This window comes from Dysidea avara, chromosome 8, assembly GCF_963678975.1.
Source record: "Dysidea avara chromosome 8, odDysAvar1.4, whole genome shotgun sequence".
In the NCBI taxonomy this organism is placed as follows: domain Eukaryota; kingdom Metazoa; phylum Porifera; class Demospongiae; order Dictyoceratida; family Dysideidae; genus Dysidea; species Dysidea avara.
The window spans coordinates 17,853,026-17,876,157 of NC_089279.1; the positions used below are offsets into that span (position 1 = coordinate 17,853,026).

At 37.3% G+C, this 23,132-nt stretch overlaps 2 protein-coding genes across 2 annotated transcripts; both read right to left on the reverse strand.

The window, feature by feature from the left end:
* Positions 1-1,277: 1,277 nt before the first annotated feature.
* Positions 1,278-7,399, reverse strand: LOC136264232 (NFX1-type zinc finger-containing protein 1-like). Its single transcript, XM_066058944.1, has 2 exons — positions 7,066-7,399; positions 1,278-7,005 (listed from the first exon to the last, which is right to left on the reverse strand). Exon 2 carries the CDS (start codon positions 6,532-6,534, stop codon positions 1,393-1,395), a length of 5,142 nt encoding a protein of 1,713 aa, XP_065915016.1. The 5' UTR covers positions 6,535-7,005; positions 7,066-7,399; the 3' UTR covers positions 1,278-1,392.
* Positions 7,400-12,872: 5,473 nt separating this feature from the next.
* LOC136263292 (NFX1-type zinc finger-containing protein 1-like) lies at positions 12,873-22,016 on the reverse strand. The gene is made up of 2 exons (XM_066057805.1): positions 21,800-22,016; positions 12,873-19,133 (listed from the first exon to the last, which is right to left on the reverse strand). Exons 1-2 carry the CDS (start codon positions 21,999-22,001, stop codon positions 13,009-13,011), a joined length of 6,327 nt encoding a protein of 2,108 aa, XP_065913877.1. The 5' UTR covers positions 22,002-22,016; the 3' UTR covers positions 12,873-13,008.
* Between the last annotated feature and the right edge of the window lie 1,116 nt (positions 22,017-23,132).

Genomic DNA, 23,132 nt, shown 5'->3' on the forward strand with positions numbered 1-23,132 from the left:
GTATCCATCAGCTCTGGAATACTTGATAGTTAATGGGAAAGATTTCATAGAAAACACTGAAGGGTTTAGCCAGGATTCTGTTCCAGTGATAAATTGGGGGCTTCTTCACTAATAAGATTCACAAATGATTCAGCTTTGGACTTAATACCCCTAAAATATGTCGATAATAATATAAATGATTTGTGAGGTGCTTGATTAATATAATTGCTTATGGGGGTTATTATAATTATAAGTGCAGTTAGAGGGAGTAAGCGGGTGCCTCTTTGCACTATTGTTCTGCTGTTTTTTATCATGTACTTTCTGTCCTCCTTGTTAAAGTTAGCCGGTTCTTCTCTTAACTTTTTGTTTTTCTTTTTGTTCAGCTGGTGCTAGGTCAGGAGTAATGAAACTCTTCTTAATTTCTTGAGGGTTGCTTTCCTTGCAAAGTGAATTTTCCTACAAAGTACAGCTTTCTTTTCTTGAATAGAAGCTAATGTGATTTTGAGTAGTTGAGGTTTTGTTCCTTGGAGCTTTTTGCCAAGTCTCACAGCATTAGTAATTGAACATTTCATTCCTGGGTACTTATCATGGATAGAGGCAACCTTGTCAATACCTTCTTGTTTTCTTGCCTGAGGAGAGTCAGAAGAGGATTCTATGAATAACAACATTTAATTGATGCCTCTCTTTCTCCTGCTGTTCAGAAATTATTGTGGAAGCCAGCTGGGTAAGGGACTCTTTAGCACTAACTGAAATTTCAGTATGTGATGTACTCATTTCAATGGAGGAGAGGTCCCCCTGATCTAGAGACTGCAACAATTGGTTAATTTATTTTTCTAGTTGACTATTCAGGTAGTCATATTACTCACTCTGGCAGTAAGGTCAAGTAACTTAGAACTGGTTTCCTCGTGAACTCTATTGATAGCTGATAACATAGTCTTTTGGTGGTCTTAAAATTGAGACTCAGTGTCATTTACAATGGGTAACTGACTATCGTATTGTTTCAACACGTTGGGTAAGGCTTCTAAGCTCAAGGTGCAGAAGAATAGCACTGTTATTAGCCATAACATTGCACTGCTCAGAATTGAAACTAGAACAACTTGCGTACTGTACTCCTTCACACCACAAGCGTTCAAAGACATCACTGGTAGCTTCCTTGGAACAGACTAGACACGAGTCACGGGAGTTTATTGAGATATACTTAATATTTACTATTTGCTCCAGCATATGTATGACTGCAATACAATTGATATAGTATCAATGTTTACATTAAAGTGCATGTACAGAAAATGTAGTTGTGTAGCTTGTGTAGCTATGAATACATACAAAACTCTCACAAGTGTTGACCCCTTAAAAGTAAACAAAACCTTATAAACACATCCTCTTAATGTAATGCACATGATTTATATAAATGTTTCAATTACTTTCTCCATCAGTGTCCATCAAGTCTTCAGAATCACCGTCATCTTTATATTGCTCCCAGCAAATAGGACATTTTTGGGCAGTCAAAAACTCACACCAGATATCTGGAGGTGGTTGAGGTATACAATAGAAATGACCTTCACAACATTGCCTCCATTTTCCAATGTACATTACTGGCAACATCGGAGTTAGTATATAGTCCTTATCCAGCAGTTCCACCTTATGCTTCTTGGCTATATTTGATAATTTTGTGTAAAGGATTTTGGCTCTCTGAGGAAACAGTCGGTTATTATGATGTACATAGTCTAACTTTGTTATGAAACTTTCAATCTGTTCAATAGTGGACATGTCTGCATGATCAAGTGTTTTACTATTTAGTTGGTAGGTCATGATCCAGAGTGCTAGGCGTCTTTGTTCACATGTTACATCTTGAATGGTTTGTAATGATAATGATTTAATGTTTACTCTGAGAAATTGCTTTACAGTAGCTAAGGAACTTTCAATAAACAGGTTACCTTTAGCACATTCAAATAAACCTTGTAAAGAATCCAATGTACGATAAATGTATTTGATTGATGATGAAGTGATATCAAATTCATCAATGTGAAGACTTTTGTCAACTACATCAAACAAACTGTGAAGTTTCTCTTTATTAAATGTCACTGTTCCTGCTTTACTATTCACCTCACAACATATTTCATCAACATTCTCATGTACTCTTCTAATGGCATTGCCATACCTATGATAAAAATGTATTATTGTGTCACACTTTGGACAAGAGATCAATTGGAATTGTTTTGAGTGAGCATCAATCCATGGATCAAGTTCTGTTACTTTAAACAAGTGGCCACAGTCCAATTGAATGTATTTGGTATTGTATTTTGTTTTGAATTTATTCAAAGACATGTATAACTGTGAAAATTTCTCCTCATCACAAATGTTACACACATTAGGACATGGTTCTCCACAGACTCCAATGCACTGATGACCACACTTGTTAACATGTGGACATGGGTGATAACATCGCTGACGATTACAACTTTCAAAACATTTTCTTGTACATTTGTAATGTCGGCATCTCCATGTGCATGGTTTATGGCATGGCTTGCAAGCATCTTGGCATTTATGGGAGCATTTTGTGTGTGGACAATATCTTTTACATCGGTAAGAACATTTTGGATAAGGTTGTGAAATGGAGCTACCACAACTAACTGTTGTTTGATGATCACAGAGAAGTTTATTAGCATGGAACATGCAAGGTTTGTGTAACCTTCCTTGGTGGCATTTATGACAATTTCCACAACATCGGTGGCCACAGAGTAATACAGCATCACAAGGATCAGGACATTCCTTAATGTCTTTATCACTGCATGGCAAGTCGACGACATGATTGCATATGGAAAATACCTTCTTAATTTCTACATGGCATTTTTCTGAAGCTAACAGCCACATCTTATCCTGTTTTGATATGCCTCGTAATCTGTAGCACTCTATGCCTTTACTGTGACCACATGGTAGTTTATGAGAAACTAGTGTACGGCAGTTGAAAGCTGCAGCATCTTTACCACATGGAATTGTGACTTTATGCCCACAACTTGGGACTACTTTTGTGACATCTGCATTGCAATAAATTTTGTTAGCATAATGTTTCAGTCTGTGTTGCATATAACATGGCACCTCCTGTCTGTGACCGCACCAGGGTAATGTCACTTTAACAAGAGACTCACAATTTCCACAAATTTCAGAACATAATTTGTTACACTTGTGAGGATTTTTATTAGTTGTACACTTTTTCTCACATGGTTTAGAGCAAGTTGTAGACATTGCATAGTTTTCACTACAATACAGTGTAACTTCATGACCACAACTACGAATTTCAACAGATGTTTCTATGCAGTCACCGCATTCATCAGAACACTTGAGTAGACAAGGATGACCATTGGTACAAGTTTTGTTACATTTTCTTTGGCATTTAAATTCATCTGGCATCATCCAGCATGGTACAAGCTGGATATGGCCACACGAAGGCAACTTCTTGTTAACCAGCGTATCACATCGTTTGCATTTCATGAAGCATTTTTGTTTGCATGGACTACCACATTGCAGGCACTTCCTTAAACATGATTGTTTACACTGATACATTTTGTGTTCTTGATCTTTGATATGACAGTTCCTTGTACATTTGTGTCCACAAGAAAGTTTAGCATTACATCGTAACCAGCAGCCTCCATCTGGTGGAAGCTTTTGAAAGTATGTGCACTTTGTAATTGTGGTGATGGATTCAGGGTGGTTAGCACAACACAACTGGAGTTCAGATCCTACTTGCCTTTTCTTTGTTAAGTGAAGTGAGAGTTGTTTCCACACAGAAGGCTCTCTGTGTAATACACTAGGTGTTTTGGGTGATACCTTAAACAGTAACTTGTGAAAATTACCAAAGCAATAGAATCCTTGTTTGGCTCTTGACAATGCCACACACATGCGATTTTCCTTACTCAGGAAACCTACTGCATTAACTTCATTACTTCGGACTAAAGACAAAATGATTATTTCATTTTCTTTTCCTTGAAAATTATCAACTGTGGTAACCATTATAATATTCTTGATGTCATCATCCTTTCCTGAAACAGATATTTCTTCTGGTTCTGGTGCATCATCACTTTCATCAGCTAGTATAGGCTCATCATTTAACTCCTCGACTGCAGTGGGTATTAACTTTTTCAACAAGTTTACTTGGCTTGTATAAGCAGCAAGTACAGTTATGTTGCAGGGCTCATAACCTTGTTTGAGAAGGTAATCGCACAAGCCAGCAACAAGATTTGCTTCTTCTTCATTGAAGTAGGATTTAGAGCGTCTATTTAGCTTTTCTGGGTAATGATGATCAAAGAAATAAACATTTGATGCAATGCCTCTAATATTTTCATATCCCAAAACGGAGTCATGATCTTTTAAGTCACGATACACATGTGGACGAACTAAGTCAGCAATCTCTGGTCGCATTCGATGTTGATGCTGAAGTGTAGCACAAGGAAAACCAGCTTCAATTAACCTTTGAAACAGAGAAATATTTAATCTGTATTTGCATGCTAGGATGTGCTCGTGTGGTTTAGGCTGTAGTTGCTTATGATCTCCAATGAGAATCAACTGTTGAGTTGCAGCTGTAAGACAAGAAATAATGTGAGACTCCAACACTTCAGCAGCCTCTTCTACAATGATGATCTTGATCCTAACTTTGTTAATTATGTGCTTATTCTTTGCTACTCCTGTGGTAGTTGCAAAAATTATTTGTGTCTTTTGCAGTAATTCAACAGTTTTTCTGTCAGATGCTGTTACATAGTCAGCATGTATGTGATTATAATCATCAATCAAACTGCATATCTCATTATAATGATTTTGATGATACAACTTCATCCAATACTGATACAGTTTTTCTTTATCTCTTGTGGTGAGAATGGTGATATCAGTAATTGATTTAACTTCAGCTTCAGTGTAAACATCTTGTGGCTTTACTTGACAATGTTTAAGATCATGACTGTAACTATATTTTGCAGTGCTGCATTTAATATCACTGGATTTCTTTCTTTGAAAACATTGCTGTTTTCTTCCAAAGCTGCTTTGATTACACTTCAACCAAGCTGATAAACATTGATTTTCACATAGGTATAGACTTTTGAGTTGATTTAAATGAACTGGATCAATGAATTTTGATAAATTTTGAATGGATGGCATGCTATCAGAAATAAACTCCATTTCGCGCTTAATTTTTTTATTTAGATTTGTTATCTTTCTTTTCAGTGTAAACAAATATTTTGTTTGTTTGTCATTTATTATTGTTTTAGGTTTCTTCTTGTTTCCATTGGGCTCTATTATCCAATCTATTGATTCTAAGTTATGAACTGAAAAGTCTTTAGCATTGTCATTACCACGACTACCAAGTCTAGCAATTTCATGTGGATTAAATGAAAAATCTTTTTTCAAACCACCATGGTGATACTTTTGATTTTCTTGCTTTGCTTTTTTAAATTCAACTACTGTCTCAAGTAGTTGGTCTAAGGCTTGATTAGTGTAACACACTACCAGTATCGGAAAATTTCCTTGTTGTTCTCTGTTATTTAGCAAGACCTCTATGATCTTTTGACCGACATAAGTTTTTCCAGTTCCAGGAGGTCCTTGGATAAGTGACACTTCTTGCGTGAGTGCTTGTTGAACTGCTTTCTTCTGTGAATCATCAAGGTCAGTATCTTTGTGACAAGACCAACAATATGGATTGGTAATGTCATAGTAATTTGGATGCTTTGTTTTCAACAGACTTTCCATGTTAAAAACTGGGTCTCTTCTCAAGTATTGAGGATTGAACAATCTGTGATAATTGCAATCAATAAGGTATTGTGTAAAACGCATTTCGTTTGGTTTTGTATTTTTAAGAGACTTAAGTACAAGCGCATATGTCTCATAGTGTGGGATTAATTCAACCATTGCATATTCTTTCTGCTCAAGTATCCAGCCATTTGTGTTTATACCTAATACACTAAGGCAGTTGATATCAGATTCAAATTTTACTAGTATTTCTCCTTCGTTTACAAAATTTTGATCTCTGTTAGCCACTGTTGCAAACAAAATTGTTTTAAAGTTATCAGAAGAAAAGCACAGCAATGATCCATTTATTAACCACGTTAGTGGTATCTCCTCCTTTATATATGCTTTAAAAGAGACACAAAGTAGTATTCCATCATTTTTCAGCTCCAGTCTTGTAAACCTAGCCTCATGGTAGACTCTGATTTCAGATTGTTCTGTATCAACACCACAATTATTTTTGTACTCCAGAATTCCTTTTCTCAATGGAGCTATAAAATCTTCCCGTAAGAGATTAAAGTGTAACGACAAATATTGTTGCCAATTTCTGTATTTCCCATCTCTTGGTAATGGCTCAACATGTGGTGAAATGTGTTCGATTATATTTAGCTCTTGCATATTAGGTAAAATATTTGGGTAAGTCAATGTCAAGTATGCAGGCTCTTCATATTCATAGTCACTATGTGCTATCAAGTCATCATCACTGTCAGAGGATTTTAACCTCTTTGTTCCTTGTAGAGATTTGTCCAATAGGTGATTGCAATTTCTTTTTCTACGTTTGCCCATCAGAGAAGTATTCTAATAAGTACAAAGCGATACATTATATGCATTACCATGGCTCTGAAATAATTATAAGCTATGTCCACACGACAAAAACAATGCAAATTGAATGCGTATTGATTTGAATTACTCATGTCTACATGGAATGCGTATTAAGGCGATTCAAATTGAAAGTGGATTACAAGAATCCACCTCCACAGGTGATTTGAATATGAATTGGCTGGAAAATCGGGATTCGCTACGTCATAATAATGCAATGCTCGTTGGCATGTGAGGGCTTGATACATTTGCCTGTGACCTTTGTAAACAACAGAGGGTAGAAATACAGATGAGCACAATGCGATAAAGTGCAAGGATGTGTTGAAGCAGTGTTTCAACATTGTGGCTAGCTCTTAGAGTTTGAAAGAACGACGATCCCATATTGTTCACACACCATCAGTGGTCTTTCATACTCTACTCGTAAAAATTCTTGCGGTGCTATATAAACACAAGAATAAGTGTTACGAGCTATTCCTTTCATTCAATTGTTAAACTCACTGTTCTCTCGGTTGGCACAAATGAGTGTTTTCACAACCGTTTACCACCAACTATTAAATTCAATAATGCACATTATGTGATAATGCACGTGGACATATCAAATTCACACATTACCTGAATTCCTTTTACATCTGATTCCTAATTTGAATTTGTGTGGACATGCCTATCCAGTATTTCTGACCGGATTTTGGAAAACCATGTTGTAATGTCATGCTTGAAATACATAGAAATCCACAATTACTGTATATGTGTCACCACTAAAGTACTTATGCACTCAATAAAACATTTCACAGAATTTGTTGTAATTCAAGGTACTGACTAGTGATTCTAGTCACTGTTGACTGGAAGTTTGGAATGCCTTATTTTAACTCCAAAATCCAGTCACAGTTATTATGACAGTGCAATGGTGCTATGGTAGTGTCCAATTGGTGGACTCAAATATGCTGGGATGTACTATATGAATTGCTTTATACACATTTGACAATCCGACTATGCTGCAGGCTTATGAATAATTGTGCAGCTATTTATACATGTGCAATAAATGTTCAGGTTTTACATTTTCAGGGACATTTCCACTACAGACTTAATGTTGTATAGTTATTAATGTTGGTCGTTAAATAAAGAACCCCAAACCATCAGCCATTTATGTCAAGTACAGTGTTCACAAGTTAACTATTTAATATTTTAATATCAATGTACGTACTTTTGCATTAGAATAATGAAAAGCTTAAATCCAAGCTTCAATATAATAGAATACTTATGCAGAAAAAACATAATGAACAACTAGGCATAAGTAATAAAATTGACTTATAGAATTTAAAGGCCATGCATATAAACTTAATTAGAAAGCTTGACTGTTGATTAAAGAATTACATTTAAAAATCATATGAGTGAGCTATAAAGCATATCATTATAAACTCTGAGCATGAGCCTGACTTGTGTTCTTTCCAATACATTTATAGTGCCAGCAGTCACATCTAACCCTAATGCTAATAACTACTTGTTGCGTGCCCTAATGCTAATACCTACTTGTTGCGTGCTCTAAAGTACAAGACCTGACTGGTTGCGTGCCCTAAAGTTGAACACTCGGGGCATATACTGTAACAGCTGTATGTACTACTAGACACATGTCCTAAAGTCAAATACTCGGCGCATACTGGACATGTACCAACCCTAGCCCACCTAGATACAACTAGTGTGTTTGATATTCCATTTAAATGATGAACTAGTGCTAGTAAAATAGGTGTTCACGTTCATAACTGGTGCCAGCACTATATCCACTTTGATTTAACTACTTTTCACCTATACAAATATCACACAGTGGCTGCAAATGAGTTTTGATGTTCTGTTGACACCATGCTCTCTTACTTATATGTGACCCAGTCTGGGAAAACTGGTCTTATCGCCTATTTAAAAATATCAAGAAACGCCGGTTTTAATTATTTAGTGTTGTAGCTCACCAATGGTTGGAGCTATATGTACCAAATTTTCACAAGTTTTATACCAGTTCCGTACCTTCCAGAGCATCTACTGTGCAAGTAGCCAACAGCTAAGTTTCCTACCATTTTAGATAGTTTTAAAACCATGGTTGACTGTATCAGGTGAGCTCCAAAAGGGGAGGGAGGTGGGGACCCGGAAGAAGGGCAAGAGGCTGTTCAAAAAAATTGAGAAGGAAGGTGTAGGGATGAATTAGGCCAAGTTATGGGCCATTCAGGTCTAAAAACTGGCCAAAATGCAAGAAATTCACAGCAGTGGTATTTATTCAACAACACGGAGCTATACAGCCACATACAGCCATCCACAGGCTGATTAGAGTTCCATTAAGGCCCCACACTGTATGTACGGATCGCCACTGGACTTGGGAAAAGCAGCCAGCAAAACCAGACCACTCAAGTTGTGCTGGTTTTTATTGCAAAATTGGGTAGTTTATTCAAGTAGTTTGAGTTCTGGGTGAAACATCCAATCTGCTGACATGGGCGATAAGACCGGTTTTCCCAGACTGGGTCACATATTGTATCCGTTTGTGCTGATTAGCTGTTTATAATTTCACTTTACACTCATCTATAGCTACCAGCCCTATACACCCTTGAAATTTTTTCACCATTAAATATCTTATCAAGTTGACGTGTCCTTATTGACAAATCATTCAGAAAGGAATTGAATGACATGATATAGTTATTTTTCAACTGGGTGAGCATGCCCCTAGAGCTATATATATATAAAGAGAAGTCAGTGGAGGATGCAAGATCTAGAGTTCTCATCAGTGTGCAAACTGCAATGCATTTGTATGCTCATAACACTATATAGACCACAAAATATTTTTTTAAATGAAAAATTTTGAATTCGTTTAGTGTCAATTAATTTAAGTGTACAGCTTCCTGCTCCTCCTAGCTACCTTGTATTCTTCAAAATTGCAGCTAACTACATGAGTTTTTATTCTTATTCTGTGAATGCTATCTCACTGCAGTCATGTGAAAAGGCTTAAAAAGTCTGTGAATACAGGGAGTTAGAAACATGTTCTTAAAACATACTATCATATTATAGTAGCTAAAACTCAGACATTACGGCATTACTAATAACATCTGTCACTGGATCAGTACCTGGCTTACCCAAAGATCTCAACAAGTAGTTTAGATGGTGCCTCATCTGACTCGGTATCTGTTCAGTCTGGAGCACCTCAAGGAACTGTCCTTGGTCCCTTGATGTTTCTCATAAATTATATATTAATGACATCACAGAGAACATAAGTTCACCATTACGACTATTCGCTGATGATTGCATACTTTACAGAACTATTACTACTAAAGAAGATGCTATCCAACTACAAAACAATCTCGACCAACTATTTTCCTGGGCAATAAAGTGGCAACTACGTTTTAATGTAACAAAATGTACTATTATGCGCTTCACCAGATCTTCGTCACCTATATATTCTATTCAATTATAAACTGAATGATTACAATTTAACAACATCTAGTCAACACTCCTACCTTGGAATTATAAACTATATCTTGGTCATCTCACATAAAAAACACAGCTGCTAAAGCCATCAAAACTTGAAACTTTAAACCTTAGTAGTTGCTAGTCAGAAGTAAAAGCATCAGCTTATCTCACCATGATTCGTATAATGGAATATACTGCGGTTGTATGGGACCCATACTATCAAACTGATACCCAACACCTAGAAAAAATGCAGCGTAAAGCTGCAAGATGGGTTTTAAATGATTTTAGTAGATGCAGTTCAATCACAAAATATGTTACAACAGCTTTCTTGGCCAAGTCTCCAAGTATACGTCATAAGATATGTAGGTTACAAACACTATTTAAAATCATCCACGATGAGTACTCTTTATCTATCCCATCCTACTATTTAGAAATGGAAAGAGCCACTAGACAATATCATCCTAGACGTTACATTCTTTCTACTTCATCCACCAACATATTCCAGCAGAGTTTTTATTTCAGATCGATTCGTAATTGGAGCGCTCTACCACCCAGATAGATAACATTGACCAATTTACTAATGAAATCCAGCAAATTTATAAGTCCTAACTTCTGTATGCATGTAAACATTGTAACTATGTTTGTAATTGCTAAATTTTTCCAGCACTGAGTGCTGCCTGCTCAGCATAATAAATAAATAAACAAATAGCTGTAACAACATGAATTTATAGTTAGCTAGTAGTATCTCATTACAGTGAAACCTCTCTAATCTGACACTTCAGAATACCTCTATAGCTAATCAGACATCGTTTTATTACAAAAAGACTTTTCGATGTGATACTCGATAATCGGACATCCTCACTAATCTGACTCAATTTTCTCCGCGCCAATGATGAGCGTCGGATTGGAGAGGTTTCACTGTATTGGAAAGGCTATAACTATAGTTACTGCAGGGTTTTTAAAATACACTATGCATAGACGAACTAACTATTAGCTACACAATGTTTAATACCGTGAAAATATCGGACAACTGATAGAGTATTCGCACGCGGACTCTGAGTAGCGCGCACAGTTGTATGACAGCCGTTAATCGGTAGCAACTGAGCCGGCGTCTTGCCGCCGAGTATCTATAGGTCGCAACAGTAGCTACAACAGTCTATTCCTGTGAATCACCGACAGTCCAGACACACCAAATCAACAGCTGTTTATTCCGGCTAATCTAACTCAAACTGTGATTAGGAGTATTTATATGGCCTTTTAACGCAATATGCTATTAATAGAACTAATTACTAATAATGACGTCAGGTACGCAACCTAACTGGGCTTGCGCGCGCCGGTTGCTTTAATTTACGTAAATGGCTATTATGTTTTTTATTATGGCAATACTAAATGGATTTTGCCAGATAGATCAGTCTCAACATGCAGTGTAGCACACATACAAGCTATCATGATCAGTTGCTACACTTAATGCATATAAAAATGTGTGAGATACATGAGTTACAGCCTTGTGTTTGTTTTCAGAGTTTATGTTATGTTATTACACTAACACTTTGCATTTCATTTTATTAAGATTGTTATCCATGGCTATAATAATTATGCATGCATATGTGTGTGTGTAAATGTGTATCAGTGTTTGTTTTTCATGTGTACAAATTTTGTCGTTTGTCACACTATATGACTTAGAAACTGTGCAAGTACTTCAACAGCATGCAACCTCTTAAAGAACATAGCCATAGCACTTGACATATGACAGTATATGGTTTGATTGGTCTTTAAAAGTACTGCTGTAGAAAACACATACATATAACATCAGTGTGAAAATTGGCAATTTTGTACTTTTGCTTATTTTGCATTCTCTTAGTATGTTCTATAGATACCAGCAGATATAGTGGGTATTGACAGGACAAAATATATATAGTGTGTATGGGGAGAATGAGAAAAGAGATGATGATTGATACAACTAACTAGTGGCTGCAGTTTGCAAAGCACACTGAGCATTGAAACATGCTCTTTCTGAGGGGTCAGGAAAATTTTTAGTTTTGAATATTTTAGTAATAACTTTAATTATCAAGGTTCCCTGATTTTCCACATTAGTTTATGTACTAAGGTATATATTGGGACTATTACCAAATGTCCAGATTATATGCACATGTACTCATTTTCAGAGCCGGACCCCAGAGATTTTGAGTAGTCCAGCCATCCATGGACAGGAATGGAGGTCATAGTCATGCACAATACTTTTTTTATTGATTAATGATATTTAAATCAGAAATTATCTGTTTTTTTTATGTGATACTCAACTGCATGTGCTAAGCACATGCATGCAGCATGCCAAAATGAAAATAGATGGCATCTAGAGCTCGAGGTTATTTTACTTTTTCTCCCTTTGTTAGCATACCCTGGGAATTTTATGCTACAGTACCAATTAATTCACTGTCATATCTAGCTATACTAATTTTACTTTCATGATACAAAAATTCTGAAAGTGAAAGTTTAGTTCTTTGAGATACGGAATGAGCCATTTTGATTGTAATCACTAATGCTTGATCAATTAGCCTAATGCAACGCCATACGTGTATATGCTTCACTGGAACTATCGAGTAATTTGAAGACAATTAACATACATGTAATGGCTTAGACTAAGCATGCAGTGTATTTAGAACAGTGGCTATATTCTATACTGAGTACTCTATTAGAATATTACGTTGACTGCTCTATTAAAGTACCTTAAGTTTTACAAATTCAAGTTGCTCGGGCTGAAAGTGGTCAAACCGATCCGACTCCTGCCCTGCTCATTTTTCAAGTGTCCCGAATAACAGGTTCTACTGTAGTGATAAACACAGCAATAACATAAATCAGCATGATCAACTTCACATATACCCATATTAAACAATATAAATACCATATAAGGCAGCACGTGTAACAGCTTGCAGTCCCGTATTACAATCAGCTCAATAAAAACTATGTGTGCATAAGCTAATGCAAGTATGAGTGTTCTGTCTATGTAGCACATTCTGGACACAGCCACTTATCTTCCTCAGACACAAGTAATCCTCTTGGCTTACAGTAAATGTGACTCTTGGGACAAATAGTCCAAACACCACTGAAGAAAACTGCTTTATTAGGCTGTAATTGTTCGGCATTTATTCTAATTCTTTTCCCTAATCTCTTCGCTATAATTTGTAAATCATCATAATGCTTAGCTGCAGATGTCAAAGTAAGCTTTGGCTGGTTAAATAAGAGACCCTCTTGGAGCTGTTGCATAGCAAGAAAATCTTTATTAGGTGAAGAAACCATTGATTTTAGATTGTTTATCATCCACAAGAAAAGGATACGTTGTCTTTCACATGAAATGTCATTGTTTTTCTGAACTGAAGAGGGAGTTTTCTTAAAGAAAGATAACAGCTCCTTTAAAGAAGACTGCAAATCTGGAAACTGTTCACATAATGAAGTGAACTTTTCCAGTATTGTATACTGATCAATTTCATTTTCTAGGATGGTCAAGCTCCTCACTGATAGATCTGAAGATGTCAATGTTTCTGATGCTTTCTTGAACACCGGTGGTAAACTTTTAGCATGTCTTCTTAAGACAGAAGCAGATGTACCTTCTACATCATTAAAATATGGTACACAACTAGACAATATCTTGTCAATGACTACATCGCATTGCCTTTTACTTGCAGTCTCTTTCATAGTAACACGTAATTTTTCAATCATTTCTTTTCTTCTCTTAATCATGTCACCATACCTGTAGCTAGAATGAATCTGCTTCCTGCAAGATGGGCACACAAGAGGTTGTATTACTGTATTCTCTTTAAACTGCTCAACCAACAGTTGATCCAGCATTTTAACTTCAAATAAATGATCACAGCTTAGTTGTATGTATCTAGTTTCATTCTTTGTGTCAGAAATGCCTATGCATAAATTATGAAATCTCTTCTTTTGCTTTTTGCATATCCTACAAACTCTTGGACACGGTTCTCCACATACACCAATACAGGGATGTTTACACTGTAAAGTGTGCTTGCATGGATGATTACACCTTGGACGATCACAAATTTCATGGCATTTCTTAGAGCATTTATAATGTGGACATTTCCACGAACAAGGCTCCTTACAAGGGTTACATGGTTGACTACAATTGTGTGTACACACCTTACGATGAACACAAGAGTACTCACATTTGTAATCACAACTTGGAAATGTTACACTAACACAAGGATCCTTAGCAGGGTGACCACAAGGAAGTGAGAACATATTAAATGAACATGGTTTATGCATTCTACCCTGGTGACATTCAGTACAGTTTCCAGTACACTGGTGACCACACAATAGCTTGGTGGTACATTTTTCAGTACACTTTGGTGGAAGATCTTCAAAACAAGGCAACTTTACTTTGTGTCCACACATAGGAAATGTTTTGTTGGATAGTTTAGTACATTGTTCATCTGCTTTGCAGCATTTTCCTTCAAAGGTGTGCCCACACTTCAAAGTTATCTTAACATGACTCTTACATCTAACATTAACAGGACTTTTGGAGCATTTCATAAATGTCCCATGGCCACAAGGTAAAGTTCTGTGTACTTTTACTTGGCAATACTCTTCATCAATAGGCTTACTGCATGGCAATACAATAGAATGCTCACAGTCACAAAACTGTTTTTCTATTTCCACTTCACATGATACTTCATTGATATCTTTGCCACATGGTAATAGTATGTAATGTCCACACTTTGGGAACCTCTTTCGTACTTCCACTGTGCAATAAGCAGTACAAGGTATACCACACTTGTTAGTACAAGGATGACCACATGATAATTTCTTTTCACAAGGATGTGAACAATCATGAAGCATTGGTTTAAGGTAACATGGCACTAAATCTTGGTGACCACACTGTGGTAAAGCCTTCAAAACAAGAACCAAGCAATTACCACATGGAAGGTAGCATAGCTTTTGGCATCTATGTGGACTGCTTGGATTAGTTGAACAAACTTTCTCACATGGATGTTGACATTTACATAACCTTGGATTTACATGACAATAGGTTGACTGCAAATGACCACATGCAGGATGTGATTTCTGAACCATTGTTGTGCAATCTCCACAATAGTCTGAACAACGTTTGGGACACAAGTGACCCTGGGAACATCTCTTATCACAAGGTGCTTTGCACTGAAACTCCTCTGGATCCAAGTGACATGGAACACTCTGATTATGACCACATTGGGGTATCCCTTTATCTACCTTAATTTTACATAATGGACAAGGCACATGGCATAATTTAGGACAACGATGACCATTTTCACAAGTTTTTGCACAAGGCTGGTGGCACACATACTCTTTATGAAATGGATCTCTAGGATGACAATGAAGTTTACAGACATGCCCACACTCCAAACGAGCATCACACATTCTATTGCAACCTCCTTCTGGAACTTTCTTAAAATCATCAACTGTGTGAATTTCAGTTTTGACATTAGTATGGTTAGAACAATGCAATAACAATGAAGATCCTAATTTAGCTCTTTGTTCCAAATATTGTAGAATATCTTTCCATGTGTCACAACTTTCTCTTAACAGACCAAAGTTTCCAAAACAGTAAAATCCTTTCTTAGCTCGTGATAAGGCAACACATATACGATTTTCTGTTTTTAAAAATCCAACTCTCCCATTTTCATTGCTACGTACTAATGATAGTAAAATAATATCATTTTCTTCTCCTTGAAAGTTATCTACCGCTGTAATTCTTACTCCCTCAAATTTGCTCCACGGCATTAATGACTTCAGTTTAAGTACTTGACCTGTGTATGTGGTCAATACAGTGATTTGACTGGGAGAATAACCTTGTTTAAGGAAATAGTCACATAGAGCAACTGTTAGTTTAGCTTCTTCTTCATTGGAGTGACTTCTTAAATCATCGTTTTCTTTTTCTGGATACTTGTGATCAAAGAAATACATATTGGTAGTGATTCTTCGGACATCCTCATAAACCAAAACAGATTCATGGTTTAATAACTTGGGATAAATATATGGATGGACTAGTCCTGCAATCTCCGGTCTCATCCTGTGTTGAATCTCAAGTGTAGCATGAGGAATACCAACTGTGATCAGTCGTTCAAAAAGAGAAATGTCCAAATTATACTGATGTGCCAGGTAGTATTCATTTGGATTAGGTCGAAGTTGCTTGTGATCTCCAATGAGAATTAACTGTTGAGTTGCAGCTGTAAGACAAGAAACAATGTGAGACTCCAACACTTCTGCTGCTTCTTCTACCACTACAATCTTGGGCTTCACCCTCTGAATAATATGTTGGTACTTTGCAGCTCCAGTTGTTGTCATCCCAATCATATCAACTCTTTCTAGAACATAAAAGTCTTCCTCTTGTGTAGCAGCTTTATACAATTTACACTGTGCTGAGTACTCTTCAAAATCTGCACGGAGTTGATTGTGCAGTTTCTCAATATATTGTACTCTCCAGTAATCATAAAGCCTCCAGCGATCATTCTTTGTCAGTCTGAAAATGTCATCAATTGTATTGACAATAGCATGTGTAAATGGACCCTTAGGAAAGGATAAAAAGGCTTCTGTAGCAAAATCAGCATTGATATCTTGCCCATCTTCCATTATCGCCTCCTCATCTTGAATACCAGTTCCTTCATAATGGAATACATCAGCTGGATGATCTATCATTCGTTGGTCCCCAGCCAGTTCAGCCTCTCCCACAACATTTACCGTATCTTCTACATTGTCATCAAGATCGCCTTCTGCTTCAGAATTTACTTTTTCTTCATCTTCTGACCCAACACTTGAATCATCAGTATCACTTGTTTCTGGATTATCCACACCATCTTTGGCCATTAATTTTCTCTTAAGCAATTCATTAACAGCATCGTTATCCTTTAGCACATTTGGATTGGGAACTTCATTTCTTCCACCAGCAGATTGCAGCACCTCCTCATTCTCATCAGATTCACTTTCAGAACTTTCAGATACATTTTCAGTATGTTTGGCATCAACCCTCTTACTCACTACAGGTTTTAGAAGATCTGTGCCAGAAAGCCATACTTTCAATCCATGTACAACATTATCTTCATTTTCACTATAATCAAACAATTGATAGCACAATTGTGTTTTATGAAAAGGTGCAATAAACTCAACCAGTGCACCAAGACGAGGTTTTATTTTCTGTTGAATGATTTGAAATTTGCCATCAAGTGCAGTTCCAGTACTCTTCACTACTTCTTTCATATCCCGTGTTTCATAGTACACCTCTCTAGGGACTCGTGGCCTTCTTAATTCAAAATTCTTTATGCTGTATTTGGCAACATTTTCATTTTGACATCTACCCCCTACCCTCACAATGGAAAATTTCTTTGTTTTATCACTTGAATCAGCGTTGATGCTTGAGTTATTCATGTCAGTAATTCCTTCCAAAAATTGATCCAGAGCATGGTTAGTATAACACACTACAAGAAGTGGTGAGTTTCTGGCTGGATCCCACACATGGCGGTTGGTTAACAATGCCTGAACTATCTTCATTCCTATGTATGTCTTGCCTGTGCCAGGAGGACCTTGAATGACTGACACTTTTTGAGTGAGTGCCATCTTCATTGCTTTTAGTTGTGACTCATCCAGCTGCACTAGTTCAACACTAGGCCAACGCTTTGGCCTACTGACATCAAAGGAATGGAATGCAGCATATGTTTCATTAATGCCTAAAGCATCCTTCATATTAAACACTAGCTGAGGGTGATCAATGTTACTTGCTGGGGTCAGGCACATGTATGCTGGTGGCTGAACCTCCTGACACTTTGACTCGATAAGGATTTCAGTGAATGGCATAGTAGTAAACTCTGCCTTCTGCAAGCTGTTCAGTATGTGGTAGTATGTCTCATAATGAGCCTGTGATTCAATCATCGTGTAAAGATCATCTTTATTGGATGTCAAATGGAGAATATCAGTGTTAGATTCCATCTTCACTGTAAACTCACCTTGCTTTAACTTTTTAGCATCTCTGTCCACCACAGAAGCAAACATGACTGCCTCAAAATTGTTGCAAGAAAAACATAAAAGTGAGCCATAAATCAGACGCTTACTGTGTTCCCAGTTTACTCTATGGAATCTTGAACTGTCAAACTTAACAGACAAAAGGATTCCTTCTGCACTAAAATTCAAGCCAGTAAAAGCAACATCATAGTAAACCCTGACATCAGAAATATCTCGGCCTCTTAAGCCATCGCGAAAGCCGCATACACCTCTTCTGAGGGGAGCAACAAAATCTTCTTTTAGGAGTTTAAATTGTGTGTCATAGTAGTGAGTCCAGCTATCATAATGACCTTCAACAATGTTAGCACGCAGCTTGGGAGGAAACATTTCATTTATTTCACTCGTGCAAGGTAAAATAGTTAAACGCTTGTACTCACAGTAGTCTTCTTCTGTAGAGACTAAATTACCATCATTTTCTGTAGATGCATTTTGCTGTGCATCTTGGTAACTGGTGTCCATAGACAAATATAAGCTGTCATCAACAAGATCTGGTCTGCAATTTGAAATAGCCATCTTTAAGGGCTCAACAGGAAGTAATTCCCAACAACTTGGTGATAATTTCAAGACATGATCAAACAAGCGGACTACAGCCAAAAATTCTCGCTCACTTCTAACTGTTTGAATATACTGTTGAAGCTTGACGAAAAACTTGCAAGAGCGGCTATTAAAAGTTTCAGCTATTATGCGGTTAGCTTTATCTTTTTTGTCCAGGTCATGGACCATTGTTAGCTTTATAAGAATAACCACTATCTTAAACATGTCATCTTTCCTCTCTCCAACTCTCTCAGAGTTCAAAATTACTTTCTGAAAACTTTTAAGATCATGCAGTAACTCAACAGCAATGGTATCAGGTTCTTCATCATAAAGCTGCAAAAACTGTGGAATTGTTGTACGTTTGAACTTCTGTTCTTCTCTGGGGTTGGAATGAGACTTATATGTAACTGGCCTCTGACCCCTCATTTTCCTTTCATTGAATTGATGAACTTGGGCACTGCTAATAGAGTTTCTGTAGTTGCCAACACCAGTAGAACTATCATCATTGTCCACTGTAGCACTACCAGCAAATAAGCCTATTCCTCCTATAAATGAACAAAATAAATAAATCAAACAGTATAGTTGTACTGTTTAGTAGGGTTCCCCAGGGGTGGATACAAGGGGGGGGGGGGGGGGGGGGGGAATCAAAGGGAGCTCTTGATCCCCCTCCAAAATTTTTTTGTATACCAAGATCGAGATACTCTAATAGAGCAGTCACTCTAATAAAGCAGTCACAGTATTAGAGCAGTGTGTAGCAAGCTATGTAAGGATTTTATGTATTTTATCAGCTATAAATGTGTAGTTGGTGAGGTGGGCAGCTATTGTCAACTGGCTGTGACCTTTTTTTTGGTCTCACCTTATCAAATCACCAGACAGACTACAGTGTAGTGCCTCAGGTCATTTTGACCCCCTTTCCATAAGTCTGGATCCACCCCTGGGTTTCCCCCCTTGCACCACTAAATAAGCTGTGTCTAACAACCATCATGGAAATATCATATGCAGCGAAAATCACCTTTACAGAATAGTCTTACTCCATTTAGCATCAATTACGGGCATTAAAAACAAGAAAACATTTACAGATGTCCAGATATTGATTCTAAAAAAAATTGCCAGAATTTGAAATTTCGTCTGTCAGCCTGCTGCCCACCTGCCTGACTATAGTCTCAAAGCTAGAGGCCAAACAAAGCAGCGTACGGCCCCCATTTTACGCCACAGCAACAAACTCACTAGTGGAATGTGCCTTCTGCGCTTGTCATTCCTTTTAAACAGTTGTTTTCTCCTCCATGCCAGGAAACCATACCAAGGAGTTAATTTCCGTAATGACACTTTCGCATATTTAACCGCCATGAAACAATTTCAGGCGCTTAATGGACTGTAGTATCAGGTAGCAACTAAGCTTCACTTTTAAAGTAATTGCCACACACCCTTAAACGATCTGAATGCACCACGACAGCAATCTATGTAGCTCCATAGGAATCCAAGATGTTGTGCCATGCCCACTAGCTTGATCTACTGCATAGCTAAGTGGCGAGATCGAGATACAGCAGTCACAACCACATGTGCATTTCATAGCTATACTCTACAATATTATTAATTTAAAAATGAAGTAGGGTTCCAGTGGTGAAACAAGTAGCTATGAGGGAAAATCTCTAGTTACCTAGCATTGTAGCAATGTGGGAACATCCCTACTTTGGAATTACTTCTACAATGCCAAGTAGTGATTTTCACACATTGCTACAATGACAAGTAGCTAGGGATTTTCCCTCATAGCTACCATCATTTCTTGTTTCACTACTTCATTTTAAAGTAACTACTATTTTAAAAACAACTTGTTAATTTAAAAATGAAGTAGGGATCTATGCAATAAAAAGTAGTGAAATAAGAGATGAATGATAGTATTACAACATAGCTCGGTGGGAAAGCCCCTACTTTAGCACATAGCATAGATCCCTACTTCATTTTTAAAATTAACATAAAAAATACTAAGTTCGTTTAGTTTTTTGTTGTAGCGCAGCTACGTAGCTACGTGCACTGTTCTATTAGAATATCGTACATGACTGTTGTATTAGAGTGACTGTTGTATCAGACTATCTTGAGTCAGCCAAGGGGTGTACAGCTAGCTAGACCAATAAGGGGTGAGGTCATCTTGCTCATTGTCAAGTAAATTAGCTAGATTGCTAAGAGGTATGGTCTCTGTATATGCTCCATCACGATTAGTCCACCTAGAATCTTTAATTGATGGGTGTGGTCGCAAACCAATTACAAACAGGATCCCAATTGCAAAGTTGCATATACGTATCTAGCTAGTATACCTCTGATAGTAGCACCGCTTCTGAAATCCAACTCTGAAATAATTAGAGGTGTACCGATAATCGGACCAGCTATCGGTTATCGGTTATATCGGCCTTGTTTCATTATCAGATCAGTAACAAATGTAAACAAGTAGCAGATACAGATATACATAAACATCTATTAATGGGCACTCATGCTCTAGTAGTATCCTAGCAATGCCTATTTATGTAATATCGGCTGTTGATTACAGTCCTACTCTGTCATACTATAACTAAATTTACAGTGCAAATTGTTAGAGAAAATGTCTATGCTACCATATCAGATTGGCTTTGTTTATCGGCTTGATATTATTTTATATCGGTTATCAGAACATTGGATAAAAGTCATATCGGTGCACCTCTAGAAATAATTTTGTGGCATCTAAATATGCTGCTGAAAGAAAGTGTTGATATGAAAATTGACGTCTTCATATGGTTTTGTTGGATGAAGAAGAAGATAAGTAACCCGACTGAAGATAAAAGAAAAGACAAGGCGCAGAGGGCCTACACTTACATCTCACTGGTGAGTGTGTTATTGTGGCGTAAAATGGTGGCCGTGTGCTACTTCATTAGGCCTCTAACCTTGTGACTGTGGTCAGGCAGGCAGTGAGACTAAAATTTGAGTTTTGGCAATTAAAAAAAAATCCGGCCACAATTTTGTTATATTTAATGCTGCATTACGTATATATTATATGGACTAGTACTATCCCTTAAAGGTGATTTTCGTCACATAAGATGTCTCTAGGATGACTTTCAAAGGCAGAATTTCAAGTGGCGTACAAAAGTTTTGGGGCGATTCCTTCATAAACGGCAATACTGTACCGTTCGATAATATGTAATACATTAGTATAATTAAAATCATATATAGTTTTTATACTTACTGTTAGGTTGATCATTTACATGACTTCTCTGCCTTGTGCCATAAGGTCTTCTACTGGCTCTTCCTCGGCCTCTAAACTTTCCTCCTCTTTCTCTATGTTCATACAAACTACCACCACTAATTATAGCAGAACCATGTAAGAAACTTGTAACATTATCAGTACCAGTACTCTGTTCATCATAAGGAAAATAATCACTTTCCATTGACTGTGTTGTATCCCTTTGTCTGTGTGAGATTTTTTTTACTCTGTCCTCTACTTCCAAAGTGACTTGATCGTCCACCACCACGACCTCCACGACGGCTACTTGCTGATGAGTAAACGTCAGGGTAGTAGCCTCCAGAAGCCATCACTTAAATACAGCCTGTTGGAAAATCATGCATTATTTACTTTCACACACGCATATACATGCACGCACACACACACGAATACACAAACATATGAGTATAGATGCACAAGACAACCTGCAGTACCAGCAAAAATTTTAATGGTGCACATTTAATCTTTCAAGAATAAATATGAACAGTACCTTCTTAACTATTGTGCAGGACACTCCCACATTACATCAATGAATATATACCTGAAACTTCAAAAGAGACACCAGGTATACGAATATGTAATAATTGTAACACAGGCATTTGCGGCCCTCGGGAAGTCAGGCATACATATCAGGCAAAGTCCGAATGCCCCGTATTACAGCTAATATGTAACACTTATTAGGCTGATAGCCTGTACAGGGCAATCAATCACCCAAGCCAATATGAGCGCAGCCACTGGATGTGTTATATATGCATACCTAAAATTTTCAGTTATGAGTCAGCAGCTGGTACGTTTGGTTATGATAAACAGACATATCCTAGATATATCACGAAGAATTTCGGTTAATGTTTTAATCAGTGCTACTGAATCGTTTATGAAAAAAGTACGGAGTTCACTAAAGGCCTAGACAGGTAAGCTTGCTTGTTACTCCGTGCAGAGTGGTAGCTTCGTGATGGGGGCACGTCCATATTTGAAAACATGCAGAAACAATCGATGAATAAGCTATAGTGCTAGTTTTCACCTTAGCCCAACTGGTAGGATGTCGAGGATAACAAAATGCTCTCTTCTGAGTGGTTTTCATGCTGAAATCCAAGTCGTGCATCCTAATCATGTGAGTATTAATCGATCCTTACAATCGATTTCGGCCTTGACGTCTATATAATCACTGCCCAGTTGTAGCCCAGGCGGCTCCTTTGATCTGAGGTGTGAAAGTGTAATATAATAGTTGTAACATGAGCATGAATGTTTTGTCTGAAATATACATAGGAGCACAAGGGCCGAAGTGTGAGTGCGCATA

Coding starts and splice junctions, on each gene's coding strand:
- LOC136264232 (XM_066058944.1), bottom strand. CDS start 6,534: ATGGGCAAACGTAGAAAAAGAAATTGCAATCACCTATTGGACAAATCT.
- LOC136263292 (XM_066057805.1), bottom strand. CDS start 22,001: ATGGAAAGTGATTATTTTCCTTATGATGAACAGAGTACTGGTACTGAT. Junction 19,134..21,799: donor TGTAAATGATCAACCTAACA/GTAAGTATAAAA, acceptor GTTCATTTATAG/GAGGAATAGGCTTATTTGCT.